General features: G+C 45.7%; 1 protein-coding gene across 2 annotated transcripts in view; it reads left to right on the forward strand.

Annotated features, from left to right (window-relative positions):
- RABGAP1 (RAB GTPase activating protein 1) overlaps positions 1–14,755 on the forward strand; it is a 60,199-nt gene extending 45,444 nt beyond the window's left edge. For both annotated transcript variants that reach the window (XM_050320172.1, XM_050320173.1), the window contains exons 16-26: positions 977–1,102; positions 1,443–1,586; positions 3,125–3,166; positions 3,501–3,629; positions 6,446–6,538; positions 7,363–7,473; positions 10,144–10,248; positions 10,692–10,775; positions 11,478–11,549; positions 12,029–12,226; positions 13,035–14,755. In XM_050320172.1, the coding sequence (XP_050176129.1) occupies positions 977–1,102; positions 1,443–1,586; positions 3,125–3,166; positions 3,501–3,629; positions 6,446–6,538; positions 7,363–7,473; positions 10,144–10,248; positions 10,692–10,775; positions 11,478–11,549; positions 12,029–12,226; positions 13,035–13,157 (1,227 nt within the window). In that variant the 3' untranslated portion in view covers positions 13,158–14,755. The remainder of the gene's footprint in view (positions 1–976; positions 1,103–1,442; positions 1,587–3,124; positions 3,167–3,500; positions 3,630–6,445; positions 6,539–7,362; positions 7,474–10,143; positions 10,249–10,691; positions 10,776–11,477; positions 11,550–12,028; positions 12,227–13,034) is intronic.
- Positions 14,756–17,345: the final 2,590 nt, after the last annotated feature.

Genomic DNA, 17,345 nt, shown 5'->3' on the forward strand with positions numbered 1-17,345 from the left:
GAGATCTGCTCTTCCCTAGTGTTGTAAAATTCTCCCTTTAACAACAGTTGTGGCTTCTGGGATGAATGCATGCATTTAGAAAAAGCTAAATTTGAAATAAGTTTCTTTTTCTTTGATTGTCTTTGAAGTCAGCCTTTGGAGTGTGGCTGTTGGGGAAAAATAAATAATAAAAACAAATGTTGCAGAAAAGGAAATTAAGTTTCTGCCAGTCCTTCACTCCCAGTTTGGAATGTTTCAGCCAAGTTTTCAGTTTTAACAAACTCCATCTGCAGATTAATAATAGAATACTTGAGATGGATGTTCTGTCCTTAACAGGAACCAGGAACTGACCCAAAGTCAGACTTTGCTACAGAAATATGAGAACTGAATTTTGAGGGCAGGGAAAAATGTCAAAACACTGATGAGCTTTGAGTGTTTCTTCAGGTTTTGGCAGGAAAGGGACATTGAACCTTCCCAAACCAATGCTGAGTTGGGATAGGTGGAACTTCTGTTGGCACTTGCTGGTCTCTCTTATTTGTGCCATCTAATAAACAAGCACCAAATGAAATCATGTCATTGAAAAAGGTAAATAGAAAATTAGGAATGAGGAAAAGATCCTGTTTAACATCCTCTACTAATACTGCTTCTCTCTTATTTACTTGAGTGACAGAGGCTTAGGCTGGTCAAAATCTGTAACATTCAGATTCTGACATGATTTGGAACAAAGACACCAGGAAACTGCTTTGGTCTGGATGTCTGGAAGATGTATTTTTAGGGGAGTGATTGAGAGGTGGTTTATTCCACAGAATAAGACTGAAATGCCCTTGGCAACACTAAATGTCATTTTGTGTGTTGATATCTTTGTTTACTTTCAGACTGGATTAGAAAGTGGTGACAATTTATCCTTTCAGCAAGAGGGAGGGGAAGGGAGGTGCAGGCAGATGGAGCTGATGGAGAGGTTTGAATGCTCTGTGCTAAACCCTTTCCTCTCTCCCAGATGCCTGAGGAGCAAGCATTCAGTGTTCTGGTCAAAATCATGTTCGATTATGGACTCAGGGAACTTTTCAAACAGAACTTCGAAGATTTGCACTGCAAGTTCTATCAGCTGGAGCGCCTCATGCAGGTGGGGCTGGGGCCTGGGGGGTGATGGGGCAGAGCTGCAGAATCCCTGGCTGGTCTCACACGTGAACAGTGCTCACAGGGAGGGTGAGAGGTGATTTGCTGTGTCAGCCAGCACTGGCCGGGCCTGCTGAGCCAGTGACCATGTCCTGGTGGGCATCCACGCCTGGACGAGCCTTTGGCATCCTTGGGAGGCCCCCTGGCACGTCAGGAATGGTGGGTGCAGAGCCCTGCCTTGCTGCACCGATTGTCACTCCACCTGACTTCCCTCTGTAATCTGGGATTTCAGCTCCAGCCCCACAGAGTCTGAATTAACTGTCAGTGTGTGTGTGTTTTATTCCCAGGAATACATTCCTGACCTGTATAACCACTTCCTGGACATCAGCCTTGAAGCACACATGTACGCTTCCCAGTGGTTCCTGACCCTCTTCACTGCAAAATTCCCTCTCTACATGGTCTTCCATATTATTGACTTGCTCCTGTGTGAGGTGTGTGTTATAACTGGAGGCTTGCAGAGCTCCCAGCTCCTGACAGTTTGTCACTGTGTTCGTGTCCTTGTTACTATCTGTTCTCTGGGAGCAGGGCGGGTGATGTTTTTATGTAAAGTGTTATATTTCTGCAATGAAAGAAGTTCTCAGCATTTCAGAGACTCACATTAGGAGTCAATATCTGTATAAAAGATTATAATTTCCTATTTCCTGTAGCACTGTTGAATCCATGTGAGATGACTCTAAACAGTGCTCATGGGATGAGAGTTAATTTGCAAATATGTGGATTCTTCTCAAATTGTGTTATACACAGTGATAACTTATTTTTTTCCTAGAGTATTATTACATGGAGGCCATTGGGTATAAAATTGCCCAGCTGGGCAACAAGCTTGGAGCTCTTTTTCCTGGGAAACTTGAAGTCTCTCCATACTTCACAGCATATATTAGAGAGCAAAGTTCTTTACGTGGTGATTTTGTCTGCACTCATGTTCAGAGCAGTGTGCTTGGTGCTGTGCTGGTAAGCAGTGTAATTAGAGTCAGTGCTTATTAACAGCAGTGAACAAATCCCATCTTGCACTGAAGCCTCCTTGAGTTCTGTAATGATTTGCTGGGTGACATTCCACATCCATTCTTCCTTGGATGTGCAGTTGTTCCTGTGCAGTGGCAGATTTCCTGCTTTTCCTCCACTGAAAGGTCCCAGCATTCATAAACCTCCTGGTCAGTGTTCCTGCCCTTTCTCCCTGTCTGCTGCTTGCTTTGTCCGTGTGCCAGTGGAATAGGAAGCAGCAGATGGTATGGGGAAAAGGAGTTCAGTTTGTTTAGAAACACATTTTCAATTCATAAATAGTAAATGTGCTCATAGGGAAGTTTTAAGGGTTTTTTTATCGTTGGAAAGTCATAGTGAAAGAATAATTCAGTGGGAAAGAGAAAGGCAGAATCCTGAAATAAGATGAACAAAGTGTCACAATTATCAAAGGGACCCCTGGAGAAGGTGTGTGCTCCTGCTGACTATGGGAACTGCTGGTATTTAATTGGACTGTGTAAATTAAGCCCTGGAAGGAGTAGTGGCAAAGTGGATGCCGTGGGACTCGTCCTGAAGTGAGTCACTTTGTTTCTCATGACACAAATTGTCCCAGGTTTGGCAGAGGAGAACTGGATATGTTGGTGTATATATTGCTGCATTTGAATTGGTGTTTGCAGAAGTTGCTGTATGAAAATTAAATTATCTTGAGCTGGCCAACTAGTCATTAAAAATAAATAAAAGCACAACAGTGCCTTCATCGTTTCAGACTAATGAGGAGATAGTAGAACTATGTTAATTGTTTTGCTCTCTGTAATGGCTCTCCAGTAAAGACACTTTCCCAGTTGTTTGCAAAGTCATTCTCTGGGCCTTTGATTTAACATAGCACTTGGTTACATGTGTATCCTCATTCTCCTTTTCACAGAAACTGGACAAACAACAAAACCCACCAAAAAATTCATTCCCAGGCTTGTAAATACTGAGAAATTCATTTATTTTGTCTCTCTCTCTTTTCCAGGGAATAAGTGTTATCTTTAACGTTGCACTGGGATTATTAAAAGTGAGTATACAATGTTACTCTGTGGTTTATGCATCATCATGAAAACATTCGGAATATAAAAAATTGAGATGCCGGTTACAAAAATGTGATGCTTTCATTTGAGAAGCCCCCAGCTGCCTCTGTTACACGTGCTGTGGCACAGGCCTGTGCAGCACAGTGCTTTCCTGGGGGGGTGAATAGAAGGATGCAGAAACACAAACAACCACTCTTTGCAGAAGGTTAAGAAGCAGGGATGTTTTCAGAGCTTTCCAAGACTCTTGCTGCTTCATTGTCTCTGGGAATTCAGCAGCTGTACTGAACGGGCTGGTTCTGGTGTTTGTGTGCCTGTCTGCAGACCACCAAGGATGATTTGCTCCTGACTGACTTTGAGGGGGCTCTGAAGTTCTTCCGTGTGCAGCTGCCCAAGCGCTACCGCTCCGAGGAGAACGCCAAGAAGCTGATGGAGCTGGCCTGCAACATGAAGGTGAGAGCTCCTCCCTGGGGACGAGTCCTGTCTCCAGCTGGAGCCCAGCAGCTCACCTGTCCAAGTGCAAATGCAGGTTAATTGGATGTGGTTGTGGAGGTTAGTTTGGAGTTAAATACACCGGTGTGGTTCAGAGTGTCCTTTCTCCTTCAGATTCACCAGAGGAATCTTTGCAGCGTCAGTGTGGAATTACACAACTTCCACAGCATGTTAACATCCAAGGCAGCTGGGAATCCTGGGGTAGTAGCTGTGTGGACACCAGGATTCTGCCCAGAGTTCAAGCATATCTTATATGAAACTAGTGTAGAAATTACAGCGTAAGTGAGAATAACGCTGTTTTAGCTCTCACTCTAATTTAGCATTAGCCACAGATTAGATGTTGCATCTGCATCTGGTTCAGATCTCTCAGGCACATGGTGTGACTCTTAGGGGTGGTCCTGTGCAGAGTTCAGAGCTGGACTCGATGATCCTCGTGGGTCCATTCTGTCCAGCATATTCTCTGATTCTGTGATAATAAGTACATTTATCTTTTATGTTCCCAAATAACAACTTGTTCCTCTTCCCACTCTGCCAAAATTCCCTGTGTTCCTGGTGCTGTGTGAAGTGGCACAAGCAAACAGTCTCTGAGTGGACATGGCAAGGTTGCCTGTGGATTCCTGGAGCACTGTGAGGGTTGGGGGATTAAAGGGGAGGGTGTGGAGGAAGCACAGGCAGCAGTGCTGGGCTCAGCACAGGTGCTTGGACACTCCTGTGTCACAGCCCTGGGTGCTGCCTCTGATGGAAGGGCTGCACATAATTGCTTTCCTTGACCTGATACATAAGTCCTCTGCTGTCAGTAGAAATCTCCAGCTCTGTATCTGCAAGTGTTTTTTGAGCAGAAAAGGGCCTGATGTCAAAATAAATAATTTATAGGAAGGGAGAAGTAGCCTGGCTAAGGCATTGTGATTAGAACAGCATTCTGCTGAAAGGAGGTCAGGAAAGGATCAGCTGGAGACAACAATGGATTCCTAAAGTCACTCATCATTGTTGCTATCAAATCATGGAATCACAGAGTGGTTTGGGTTGGAAGGGACCTTAAAGACCATCTCCTTCCACCCCTGCCATGGGCAGGGACACCTTCCACTAGCCCAGGTTGCTCCAAGCCCCATCCAACCTGGCCTTGGACACTTCCAGGGATGGGGCAGCCACAGCTTCTCTGGGCAGCAAACGTTAGCAGAGTTATGTTATCTGCCTCCTGTGCCCCTGAAAAACTGTGGTGGGGCTGCAGTGTCCATTTCTGCTTTCTCTGACCATGCAAACCAAGAATCCTTCCCAGGGCATGGATCCCTCCAGTGCCTGGAATTGGTGACAGTGGCAAATCTTCCCAGGATCACCTAAAAAAGGCAAATGCACTTAATGCACTTGGAAAAGAAGATGAAAACACAGTGATGTGTCTGCCTCCCTCCTGTCTGCTATGGGTGGCTGCCTGACTTGTCAAGATCTAACCTTTACACAGCTGGACATTTGGTGTGGGACACCCAAAGGCTTGGGCAGCGTTTGAGCAGGGGCAGAGCAGGGGAATAATCCACTCCAGCCTCTGGCTTCACTGGCAGGGAAGGGTTAATACTCTGGGGAGGTGTCTGGGGTGCTTGGTAAGAAGAACTCCTGCAGTTGTGAGGTGGTTGGACCGACTCCAGGCAAAGGGGGTGGCATCTCCAAAAGGGCCTCGTCCCAGGGGCCTGAGGTGCTTCTGGTCAGCTCTCACTAGAGGGAGCCTGGCCACCAGCTTTGTGCAGCTCCTCTCCAGGAAGGCTCTTAGTGATAGAACCAGAGAGAAGGGAAACCAGACACGTTTTCCGTTCTGCCTGTCGTTTATGCAGGTAAAATTCAGCCTGGTTTTCAGACAAGGGTTTTTAAACTTTTTTTAGCCATTTATTTGGGTTACTGAAATAATACTAAAGGTTCAGTAGCAGCTTTTAATGCTAGAGATTTCCTTTAGCTGCACAGTGAATGTGAAATGCTCACAGTGCTCTTGGCACGGTCCCTGTTGCTGAACCATTGTAGCACATGGCCCAGGTGACACCAGGGAAGGTGCTGGGCAGGATCTCTTACAGCCTCCCTTGTGTTCCCTGGCCCTGTAGGACTTGAGCACTGGGCCCAAAAAAATACTGAATTCAACATCACCTTTCTGTCCCTTCTCCCAGAAAGGGAAACTGGGGCCCTGAGAGAGTCCCTTTGGTGGGGTGGTGTCCATGGAGCCCAGGGCAGTGTTCCAGCTGCCCAGACCCCGGGCAGGGCAGGGCAGGGCAGGGCAGGGCAGGGCTCACGTCCTCAGAGCTTTGCTCATCCAGGCACCTCGGCAACCCAGGGCTGTTTTCTGCTGAGCTTGAGTGACACTGGCAGAGATGTCAGCTGAGCCTGCACTTGCCCTTTCAGCATTTGCAGTCTCATGTTAAAGTAAACCAAATACCTCTGTGTGATGATAAATGTTACAGCTGGAGAGGCCTCTGCAATCAGAAATTAAAGCTGGCTGGTGGGGTTCTGTTCTGCTGAGCCACTGCAGAGTGTGCAGAGCAGAGAGCTGGGGCAGGATGCTCTGGGTGCCTCTCCAAACCTTCCCTGTATTCCCCAAAAGGATGAGAGGCAGAGATGCTGCTGGCATTGGAGTGGAGTGGAGGTTCTGACCATCTCTGAGGTTTGACACTCAGAGCTGGGGGATGCCATGAGCTGTGTTTTTCAGATGGCAGGACTTGCCTACAGCTGGTATCGTAACCCTGTGTGAATTGTGTTCTTTTACTGATGTTCTGGGCAGGAACTAATGGGCTGCTTTAATTTAGATTAGCCAGAAGAAGCTGAAGAAATATGAAAAGGAATATCATACCATGAGAGAGCAGCAAGCTCAACAGGAGGATCCTATAGAAAGATTTGAGGTAACATTTACCTTCTCCAGTCTGATTGAACAAACAGGAAGTTCCTATTTTGACTCCTCTTTTTTCTGAGCTGTTTTTGTTTTGTGACTGGTTTGGATGCAACAGGGGAATTGGCTCCATTAAAAGGAATCTTTCTCTGTACTGACAACGTTAATCAGGATGGGGTTATTGTGAGCCCAGCTTTGTGCAAAAAGAGGAATAGTATGAATTTATATTTGGGGTTACAGAAGTGTTTCAGTAGAGCCTGTTTCTAGCACTTGTGTAATGTGCTGATTGCACCAAAACCCACGAACAGAAAGGAAATGCCTAATTAATTCTAGCTCTGCCTTCCATGATTGCAATCCTGCCTTTACTCCTCTCCCTATTTTCAAATGAGGTATGTTACAGTAAGTATATCACTTTATGAGTGGTTCACTTATCAAATAAATACAATATAGGAAGAAGTTACACATATAAAATTACGTGTGTGTACACGTATTACAATAACACAGACATAAATTTATGTATTTTAATCAGAAAAGTTTTATGTAAACTATTTAGGATCTGTCTGTGTGCTGGGAGTTGTAAGAGGAGGGAGAAAATAGAGTGTTTTTCCCAGGATCCTCTTCTATCACCTGTTTCCAGCATGCAAATTCTATTTTGAGCCAAGGAAAGCAGCACTTGCAGGAAGCGCCTGGCAAGGTATCGATGGCAGAATGATACCCCTCCTATGGCAGGCTTCAAACCATCTCTGTAGCTCAACAAGTCATAGCTGAGCAGAGTTATTTACACGTGGTTTGTTCTGGAGGCCCTTTTGTTGATGGCTGTTGTGTGGTGTCCCCCAGAGGGAGAACCGGCGCCTGCAGGAGGCCAACATGAGGCTGGAGCAGGAGAACGACGACCTCGCGCACGAGCTGGTGACCAGCAAGATCGCGCTCAGGAAGGACCTGGACAACGTAAGACGTGTCTTTGTGCTGCCTCCTGCAGATGAGGGCTGGTTCCTTCTCGCTGGACAGGAGATAAATGGAGTGGTTGTTGTTTGGGTGGGCCAGGATCCCTTCCTCCACGTCCTCGTTGCGCGCTGACGATGGGGCTGGGACACAAATCCTGATCAGTCAAAGCATTCTGAGTACTCTGAGGGAAAGGAGAGCTGCTGAGCCTGTGCTTGAGTAGTTGCCTTCCTCTCTCTGTATGTTCCAAGAAAGTCTAGCAGGAGCCATGCCGAGTCTTTGAATTGTCACGGAGACAGTGACATGGATGCTGGGTTCTGTTTTCCTGGGATTTTTATGAGTATGATTTCACAGCAGACAGGCTTTGCAAAGGGCCTGATAAACTGGAAAGGCTCAGTCTGTCTGGCTCGGTGTGGCTCAGGTTCTCAGGTACCTCGGGCAACTCTGAGAACGCTGTTGTGGTTTCCATTTGGCTTGTTGGAATCTGCCCGTGGGAACTCCCCCTCCTGGGCTGCTTCCATTTCAGGAGAGCTCTGAGGAGGAAACTTCAGGTTCCCTTTGTGTTACAGGAACTTCAGCTTGCTGCCCCATTCCCTCCTTTACACATTGAACATTTGGGAGATTTTATTATGTTATTATTTGGGGAGATATGCTAATTCTTTCTCAACAGGACATGCAGAGACAGAAAGGTACTGGCACTGCCAGCACATGGCAGGCTGGAACACATGGAGTGTGTCTGCTCAGGGAGGCGAGGGGAAGAGTTCAAGTGCTCGTGTTTTGCCATTCTTGTTCTGTACCAAGAGAAGTGCATTTCTGAAATCTCAAAGGAAAATGACTTCTGAAAGTCACACAGTGCAGGAGTTGACAGGCTTTAAACTGTTCCTGTGTATCTGCCTCAGACAATTCAAGGTTTCCCAGGGTCTCCTGGAAACTTGCTGTTGGAATAATATTCCTGTCCTAAATGTTGGTGCCAGTGGGTGAATGCTGCTCCTAATGAGATGTGGTTTATGACTGTCAGGTTTATTACAATTAGTGCTCCTTGGTGCTCAGATGTGAATCACAGGAGTGTGTTCAGGAAGCTTTGGTGTGTTCACCTCCTCCTGCCTGGGCTTTTTCCCTTCATTAGTGAGGCTTCCAGAAGGCTCTGCAGACTGCCCAGCACCAGCACTCTGGAGTGAACTCCAGCAAAAAAATATCCTGAAGGAGCTTTTTTCTACCAGTTTTTAACTGTTGTTTGTGGCTGCTTGAGCCTGCATGAGACACAGTTATACTCTCACATTGTTTTGTTCAAATGGGGAGCTGGGAGGGGAACAAAATCAGACAAAATCTTTGACGTGCCTCACTGCATATATAACAGCCTTGTCTTCAAAGATGGTAAATGATGTTTGGCAGCATTTGGGTTATCCCCAGGGATATAGGTAGGTTTGATCCTACTGATTAGGACCTCCTGATTAATTCTTTGAATTGGATCCTGAAATAAGTTTCTTTCTGCCAGCCCAGTGTCCTGAAAGTACCGAAGGACATTGTTGGACACACCTTTTCTAACACCTTCATGGCATGTCTGAAATCTGCAACCTAAAAGATCAAAGCAAAGCATTTGGAAATACAAGAATTTCCTTAATATCCTTTCACTAGACCAGAAAATAGGCTTCGTATTTCTGCTGTGGTTGGGCTCCCACATCCCAGTTTGCTTTAACTTTAAAACAGCTTAAAATCCATCTATAATGAAAAGATGTTCTCTTTGCCTTTGCCATCTGTTTTAAAGGATCAGCAGGACTTTAAGGGACTAAAATTCACTTTTTGATTTTCTTCCTTTGAAGGGAATTGGTACAGCTACTTTCTGAAGATTTTATATATCAGTTGAGTTATTGATCTATTTTTATGTAGAATCCATACACCTATTGGGAAGTGCTGTGTTGTGTGTATGAGACAGGAAGAGGTGTCTTAACTTTGCAGAGTTTTTAGTGGTTTATAAAGAGCCTGAAATTTTTCAATAATATATCTTTATTCTTAAAAAACTGCAGTGAAAAGGGATTGATGGTTTCTGGTGGGACATTTCTTTAAGGAGGCAGGAGAGAGGGGCCTGGCTCTTCTGTTTGCCTTGGTAGCTCAGCTTTTTCATGCAGTATTCTCTGGGTGACAGATGTATGATGTCCATTGGCAGGTGCCACAGAATTCTGGGGGCTTTTTAAACCTTCTAGAGGCCTTTTTCATTCATTCTGTTTTCGTTGCAAGGTTGAATGTTTGCAAATTGAACTTAGGTCTGAGCTGCTTATAGTGTTTTATCGATCCTGCACATTGTGAGCTGTGCTGTGCCTTTGGTTGTCTTCAAAATGTATTGGTGAACTTCCAGTCTGGATACAGAGAAAACACAACTTACTTCTGTTATTGGATTTCTTTGGAGCAGTCCCTGCTCCAGTTTTGCTAAAACTAATCACTGAATTCAAGAAGTTTTGGAGTGATGGAATGTAAGTGCTGCTCACTGATTTTGATTTGTTGATGCTTTGCCATTGCAGATGGTAATTTTTAGAAAAATAATTTTCAGAATAAAGTTATATTGTTTTTAATAACAATGAGCCAAACCTTAATAAGACTGAAAGGGCTGCACTCTTGGCTCTGTGCTGGGGGAGGCACAGCAGGGAAGCCCCTCAGTGCTGACTCCACTCTGTGTTGCAGGCAGAGGAGAAGGCAGATGCCCTCAATAAGGAGCTGCTGATGACCAAGCAGAAGCTGATTGATGCAGAGGAAGAAAAGAGGCGCCTGGAGGAAGAATCCGCTCAGGTTGGGGCCATTTCTGCCATTTCCACTGCTCTGTACAGTACAGAAGTGATAAAAATAAAAAGTGACAAGTGTGGGAAGGGCTTAACGTTCTAAGTCATGTTTGTCCCTCTCTGTGGTGGAAAGGACGTCAGCAGAGCAGGATTCAGCACCTCCCTGCCAGGTGCAATTTTTAACTCGGAATCACCAAGCCCAGGCTGTGCCAGGGATGCTGCACAGAGAGGCAGCGCAGGGCTTCAGCTGTCAGCACTGTTCTGGTGATTCCTTCCTTAAGTGTCAGTGCTGGCCACCAAACCCAGCTGTTCCTTGCCCCGTGGAGCTGAGCTGGACCACTGGTCCCTGGTGCAGAGCAGAGCAGGGAGCTTGAGGAGAAGGAGGAGATACCCCCTGGGTGTTTTCCAGACTGTAGCCATATAAACCCTCTATTTTCTTTCTCCTCCCTGCAGCTGAAGGAAATGTGTCGTAGGGAGCTGGATAAGGCAGAGTCCGAGATCAAAAAGAACAGCTCTATTATTGGTGACTACAAACAGGTGAGCACAACCTCAGGCTTTGCTGTCAAAGTGCAGGACCTTCCCAGGTATTTTAGGAGATTTCAGGGCATCAGTGTGATCTGTGCCGTGCATGTCCAACCTGGGACGCTGGGTCACAGCCTGACCTTGTTCAGATGGGCTCCTGTGGATCAAAGGTTCACCTCATCCAGAAAAGGTTCTCCCCCAGCTCTCCTTTATCAATCAAATGGTAACAGCACCTAAGAAATAAATAAGATGCCATTTTCCTTTCAAAGATTTCCTTTGGTTTTCAAGCTCCCGATCACAAGGTATCAAGGGAGCAAACTGGGGGAAAAGGGAGAAAAATGTATCTTTTTAGTGGGCCCATAACAGGATTCAGGGAATGAATTGGGTTTTTTACTACTCTGTCTTGAAGGCCCGTTTATCCCAAAGGCAACAGAAAATGCCATGTTATTCTTAACCTTTTCTGGCTCCTTTAGCAAGGCCAAACTGCTAATAACTTACATTGAAATTGCACCTTTTCCTGTGGGAGTGGAGGAATATGTAGAGGATGGGAATATGTACAGTGAGACAACTTAATGCAGCATCCCAATTTCCCTGGCTTTCTAAGAGTCCTCAGACTATCCATGTTAATATTGCAGTGGCATTTATTTGTGCTTTAGCATTCATTTGGGAGGAAATTTACATTTATAAATGGTCTGGTAACATAATTTTGCTTGTCAGATTTGTTCCCAGCTGAGTGAGCGACTGGAAAAGCAGCAAACAGCAAATAAAGCTGAAATTGAGAAAATCCGGGTAAGAGACCAGAGAGATGCACAGTCTCCAGTGTTTCAGTCTCCCAACAAAGTCACACCAGCAAGCACACAATTTATTTCTTTACTAAAATGGTGGCTGCAAGAGGGTTCCTGCAGGCAGGAGAAGGTTGTAGGGGGGAGGTCTGGGAGAAAAGGTGAGTAAGTGTCAGCCCTGTCCTGCTGTAGTGGTTACAGGGTAATGCTGATGCTGGGCAATAATAACTGTTAATTTTTCTGAGGGGTCTTTTTTTTTCTGCAAGAGATTCTCTTTTACCTTAAAGTCACATGGGGGGGGGGCCAAAGCCCACTATGGTAGCAAAGTAACACAGCAGCCTCTCCAGAGCCCTCGAGGTGGGGGTGGCAGCAGTTCCTGCCTGGCCCTGCCTGCCCAAAGTTCCCATGAGTGATCCCTGTGGTGCAGAGGCAGGAAGAGGCTTTGATCCCACGCCCAGCACTGTTCACACCCAGCTGTTTGTTCAGCAAAAGGTGGATGACTGCGAGCACTGCCGGGAGTTCTTCAACAAGGAGGGCCGGGTGAAGGTGGCCAGCACTGCCAAGGACGGGTCGGACGAGGACACGGACGAGGAGAAGGAAACGCTGAAGAACCAGCTGAGGGAGATGGAGCTCGAGCTGGCCCAGACCAAGCTGCAGCTTGTGGAGGCGGAATGTAAAATCCAGGTAATGCTCTGGAGGCTCGGTCTGTTGTCTGTACAGTGTGTCTGCATTCCTAGAAAAATGTGTGTGGGAATTGTAGAGGGATTGGAACAGAGCCTGTTGGTTGAAACTGTAACCTGCTATTTCCTGCCTGTGCTATTTAACCAAACACTGAGGCTGAAACTTGGTGTGTGCAGACAACATAATTGAAATTGCACGAACTGTATTTACCAGCTCCTACAACTTCCAGACATCTGCCTGTCTGCAGTGCAGCACTGACTGCCTGATCCTCTGCAACTGCTTGGAAGGGATCCAAGCCCTGACAGAGCACTGAATCACACGCTGCTTTATCTCGCAATCAGTGTTAAATGAAGAGCTAACATGTGACAAATGTTAGACATGTTTCTTAAAACACGACTGGAAAGCACTCCAGGTACTTGAGGTATTTGTGTAAAACATGGCAACATTGTTCTTTTAGCCAAAACTGGTGTGTCAGTGCTGCTTGTTCACAGAAAGGTAAAAATTAGTTTGCAGAAAGTCCACTTCCTGTGGGAGTAGCTCCTCCTCAGATGGGAGAGAATGAAAGGGTTTGGATGTACTGAAGAAAGGAGAACGTTTCACTAAGGGCAATAACACAAGTCTTGTTTTGCTTTTCAAAGCTTTTTTTTCTCTCTTCATCAGCTTGTTGGGCTGCTTTTAACTTATGTAAGACTTGTTTAACTTGTAAAAGTGATGAAGAGATTGTAGATGTCCTAGAGCCTTCTGAGTTTGACTCTAGAGCCTTGTGCTGTGAATGCATAACAAATTAATGAAATTACTCCTGTGTTTGCAGGACTTGGAGCACCATCTGGGCCTGGCCCTGAATGAAGTGCAAGCTGCAAAGAAAACGTGGTTCAACAGAACAATAAGCTCTATAAAAACAGTGACTGGAGTCCAAGGCAAAGAGACTTGCTGAAAAGCAGTTCTGTCAAACACACCTTTTAACACAACACCTTTTGTTGCCTTCCTTGGCCAGATGTTTAATTCTGTGACATGAGAGGACCAGAATGTAAATAAAATAGAAACACAGCATGTCAGGATTTCAATAGGTCAGTGATAAAGAGGATGGAAACACGGGAGAGGTTTTATTGCTAGACATGGGTTGTTCATACTACTGATATTTAACAGGTGATGTAGCTAGATTGAAGCTCTTCAGAGAAACACTCCATTCTGCGTCTGGCTGGAGGCTTTTCACAGACTAGGTACGAGAACTTACCAAACCCTAATTGTTAAGTTTACATATGATAGGTTTTTTTACAGTTATAACCTTTTTTAATATTTTATTTGAAAGGAAAAGTGTCACTAACAAAGTAAAAAAAAAAAAAAAAAGGAAAAAAAAAAGGAAAAAAGGACAAAATGCAACAAAAAAAGAGACAACTTTATCAAGAACTACATCAGTGCCAGAAAGCAGTCCCCAGAGGTAGGAAATGGAGAGTAGGAGGTGTCATGTTTTGCTTTATGAATGGGGATGATTTCAGCATTCCTGTCGAGCAACCCCACTTTGTTTTGGTAGATGTAGCATCCATCTCTCTGTGTTTGGCATTTCTTTCTGTTACTAATCAATTCTATGCAACTCTGGGCTTTTTTGGCACGGGCAGCCAAACCGATCCCCCACCGCGGGCTGGGAGTCTCGTGGAGTGCTAGACAAGAATAACCCGAATTGTCGGTGACGTTCCGTTTCACTCGTGTCATGTTGTTTGACCCACATATCAGCAGCGTTAACCCCCCCCAGGACTGCTCAGAAGTACTAAGGATGTGGATGGTCTGACATGGAACTGAGTCTGTCTGGGTTTTGTCAGGTTTCTGTTCTGTTCCTCTTCGTTTGTTGTGACCCGGCTGTGGCGGGGCCTTCTGCGAAGCTCCCCCGGAGCTTCCAGGTTTTAGTTTTGCACATAGGTATGAATGGGACAAAGAAACAATAAACTGAGATATATGTGAGGCAGAAATCACAGCGTGGGTGTAGCTGCGAGCATCTCCAGCTGGCCCCTCTCTTCCTGCTGGTGCAGAGGGGGTGCAGGGGGTTCTTCACGCTCGATGCAGCTGCACCAATAGGTGCTAAACGTGCTTGGAGTCCTTATTCCTTGGATTGTATTGAGTTCTCACCAGAAAGCTGTAGAATGGAGTTTTGCACCTTGTAATTTTTTTTAATTTATAATGGTTTGTGTTATGCTGAAGTATCTATTGCATCAGTGGATAAATTTTGTGTGCAGTGTGAGTATAAGCTGGTAACAATAAGAGGCACTGGTTTGTATATAAAGATATTTGGTTTATTTTGTATTTCTACCTTTTTCTTGTTTACTGTACTAATGCTAGCTAATGTACTCTGTAACTACGGGATAGAACATGCTATGTCCAAGCTTTTTTCCTTAACTGCATACATTATCTCTATTGTTTAATACCAAAAAAAAAAAAAATACTGTAACTCCATCAATATTAGATGCGTGGACATTGTGGTAGCATAGTTGCAGTGTGTATACTTTATGAATTGAAATATAAACTAGTAAAATTGTATAACTATTTTGTTGTTTCATTTCATTTGAACAGGAAGTTAATTAAATATTTTGCAATATGAAACTAATTCTCTCCTTAAAGTAGAAGCAGTAGCATCTGCAGGCTTCTCCAAGACTGAAACTACAGTCATGCTGCAAAGGGCTTTGCTAAAAAAGACTGCATGTTCTAAGTGCTGCCAACACTGGTTTATATAATAAAATCTAGGGTTTGCTTTGAAAAAAGAAACTGCAAAATGACCTTGTGCAGCTTGAGACTTGTGACTCAGTATTTCTCAAACATGCCCAATTTAGAACTTTTTTTTTTTTTCATGGCCCTCCAAATTCTGCTTGAATCTGCAAAATAGATGTAGGCAAGCTTTGCTTACCACCATCAGTACCAAATCCTCTGTGGGGTCATGTGTGGTTCCTGTCCCTCTCCCCAGGATTTCTGGCCCTAGCCCTGCCACTGGAGCCTGCACTAATTGGGTCAGGGGGCAACCCAGCTCCCCAGCTCCGTGTTCTGCAGGGAGAGCAAGGACTAAAGATGTGTTTTTGTCACCCAGATGACTAAAGGTGGCTCGGGAAGCAGCCCTGCTCCAGGAGGAGGTTGTGGTGCCACCTTTCCAGCCCTGCTTTTGCTTTAAGAGAATGGCATTGTGTGGCTGCGCTCTCTGCTGCTTTGTCTTTCCCAGAGGGGACATCCCTTGGTAAGGTCAGCTCTGCAATTTATTTATAATTACAACTTTTAATTAAAGTTTAAAGGTAAGTAGGGAGAGGGAGAAACAACCCAGAGCACTTCATCCACTTGTCTTCCTCAGAGGGACTGGGAAATAGTGTAATAGTGTGTTTCCTCCAAAACTGAGGTACTTAGAGGGAGGGGAAAAGCTGCTTTATTGTTCGGATTTTTTCCACTCTTAAAGTAAACATTACCTCCAAATTGCAGGCAGATTTTAGTGTGGATGTGGGACATACATAATTGCTTCCCAGCATTTCATCTGAAACATTTCATAGGCAGTTTCCAGCCATTATGGATTAGTTTACGTGCCTACCTGAAGGCTTTTGATGCACAGAATTGCCAAGGTATTTCACTCCATCTAAAATACCCACAACTAATCAAGACAAATGGAGTCTGTGCTGAGATGTGCATCTTTTGAAGCACAATTACCTGGAATTGCACAAGGAAGCAGGTCAGTTTTAAGTTGAGGAAATTTGCAGATGTTCAAAACTGTGAATAAGCAAGGTTAAAAAACCAGGGGCATTGAGTCAGAGCTGCTGTGAACCACGAGTGTTTTACAGCCCTGTAAGTGAAAAGGAACGAGTGCGTTTGGCACCATTTTTGGCATTAATGAGATGGTTACTTGCTGGTAGTCCATCACCTCTCAGCTCACATGTGCCTCTAAGCTGGGTTTGAGCACTGAACTGGGTTTAATCCCCTGTGCCCCAGGCTGCAGGCTCCACATGCTCTGCGTGTTTGTGCCGTGTCGTTCAGTTCCGATGGGCTCGGGGTGGGAGCTCGAGTGTTACAATCTCATTTGTGTTGCAGAACTTCTCGGCTGCTCGGGGTCTGCAGCTGGAAGTGGATATTCAGGATCTGTCAGAAAGTTTTACCTTTAAGCATTGCTGGTAAGCCGTCTGGAAATTTATATAACTACCTCCCCTGACTTTTTTTAGCTGCCCTTCTTATCCGTGGCAGCGATATAAAGTTCCTGTTATCAAGAGGAGGATTTCACTCCATCTGTTCAACAGCTTGGCTCGCGTTCATCCAGCCTAACTTTAGACACTTCGGAGGTGCTGAACGTTAAGAGCTTAATCCAGGGAGGTTTTCCAGCCCTGGGTGGGAGCGGGGACAGCGCTGTGGGTGGATCACCGGGGCATGTGCCCCGTGCCCCGATGGATCAGGGAACCTCGTGTGAGCCAACAAACTCGACTGAACACACTAGGGATTGTATTCTATTTTATTTTTTCCTCCTTTTCCCTCCATTTTGTTCTTGTGTGGTATTTTTCCTTCTGTATTACCCAAGACAATCAAGGTCTCTGCATACAAAAGCCTTCAGGGCTTTGCTAGTATTTACCGCTGCACGTCCTAATGACTTTGAGGAATGAGGGTTTGTTTCTCCGCGTTTTCAGCATGCTAATGAAGAGGGCAGTGGAATCCGGGGCTGAGGGCGTTTTCTGAGGATAACGTGTCCACAGAGCTGCAGGGAGCACAGGGATGGCAGCACCCACGGGCTGTGAGGCCAGCACGAGGGCCCCGCTCAGCAGCCATGTTTTATGGGTGTAGGATTGAAGTTAAGTGTTCCCTCGTGGTGCTCGAAGTTCTTGCAGAAGGGGGAATGAGTGGAACCCAGCTGAGATTGGAGTACAACGTGCCTGTGACCGAGGCCGGTGCAGCCACAGCAAACCCCCCAACCCCCGGGGCTCAGCGCGGCTCCCACCTTTCGCCCAGGGGCGGGGCCCGTGGGCCCGCGGTGAGCTCTGATAGGCTGACACGATGATTGGCAGTGTGAACAGCCAATGGGAGCCAGCGTCGCGCGGGGCGGCACCATTTTGTCTGCTGTGAGGGCCGTGGGAGTCCATGTGGGGCGCCATTTTGTTTGCTGTGGCAGTTGAGGTGA

This window comes from Myiozetetes cayanensis, unplaced genomic scaffold (genome assembly GCF_022539395.1).
Source record: "Myiozetetes cayanensis isolate MyiCay16 unplaced genomic scaffold, myiCay2020 scf23, whole genome shotgun sequence".
Lineage (NCBI taxonomy): Eukaryota > Metazoa > Chordata > Aves > Passeriformes > Tyrannidae > Myiozetetes > Myiozetetes cayanensis.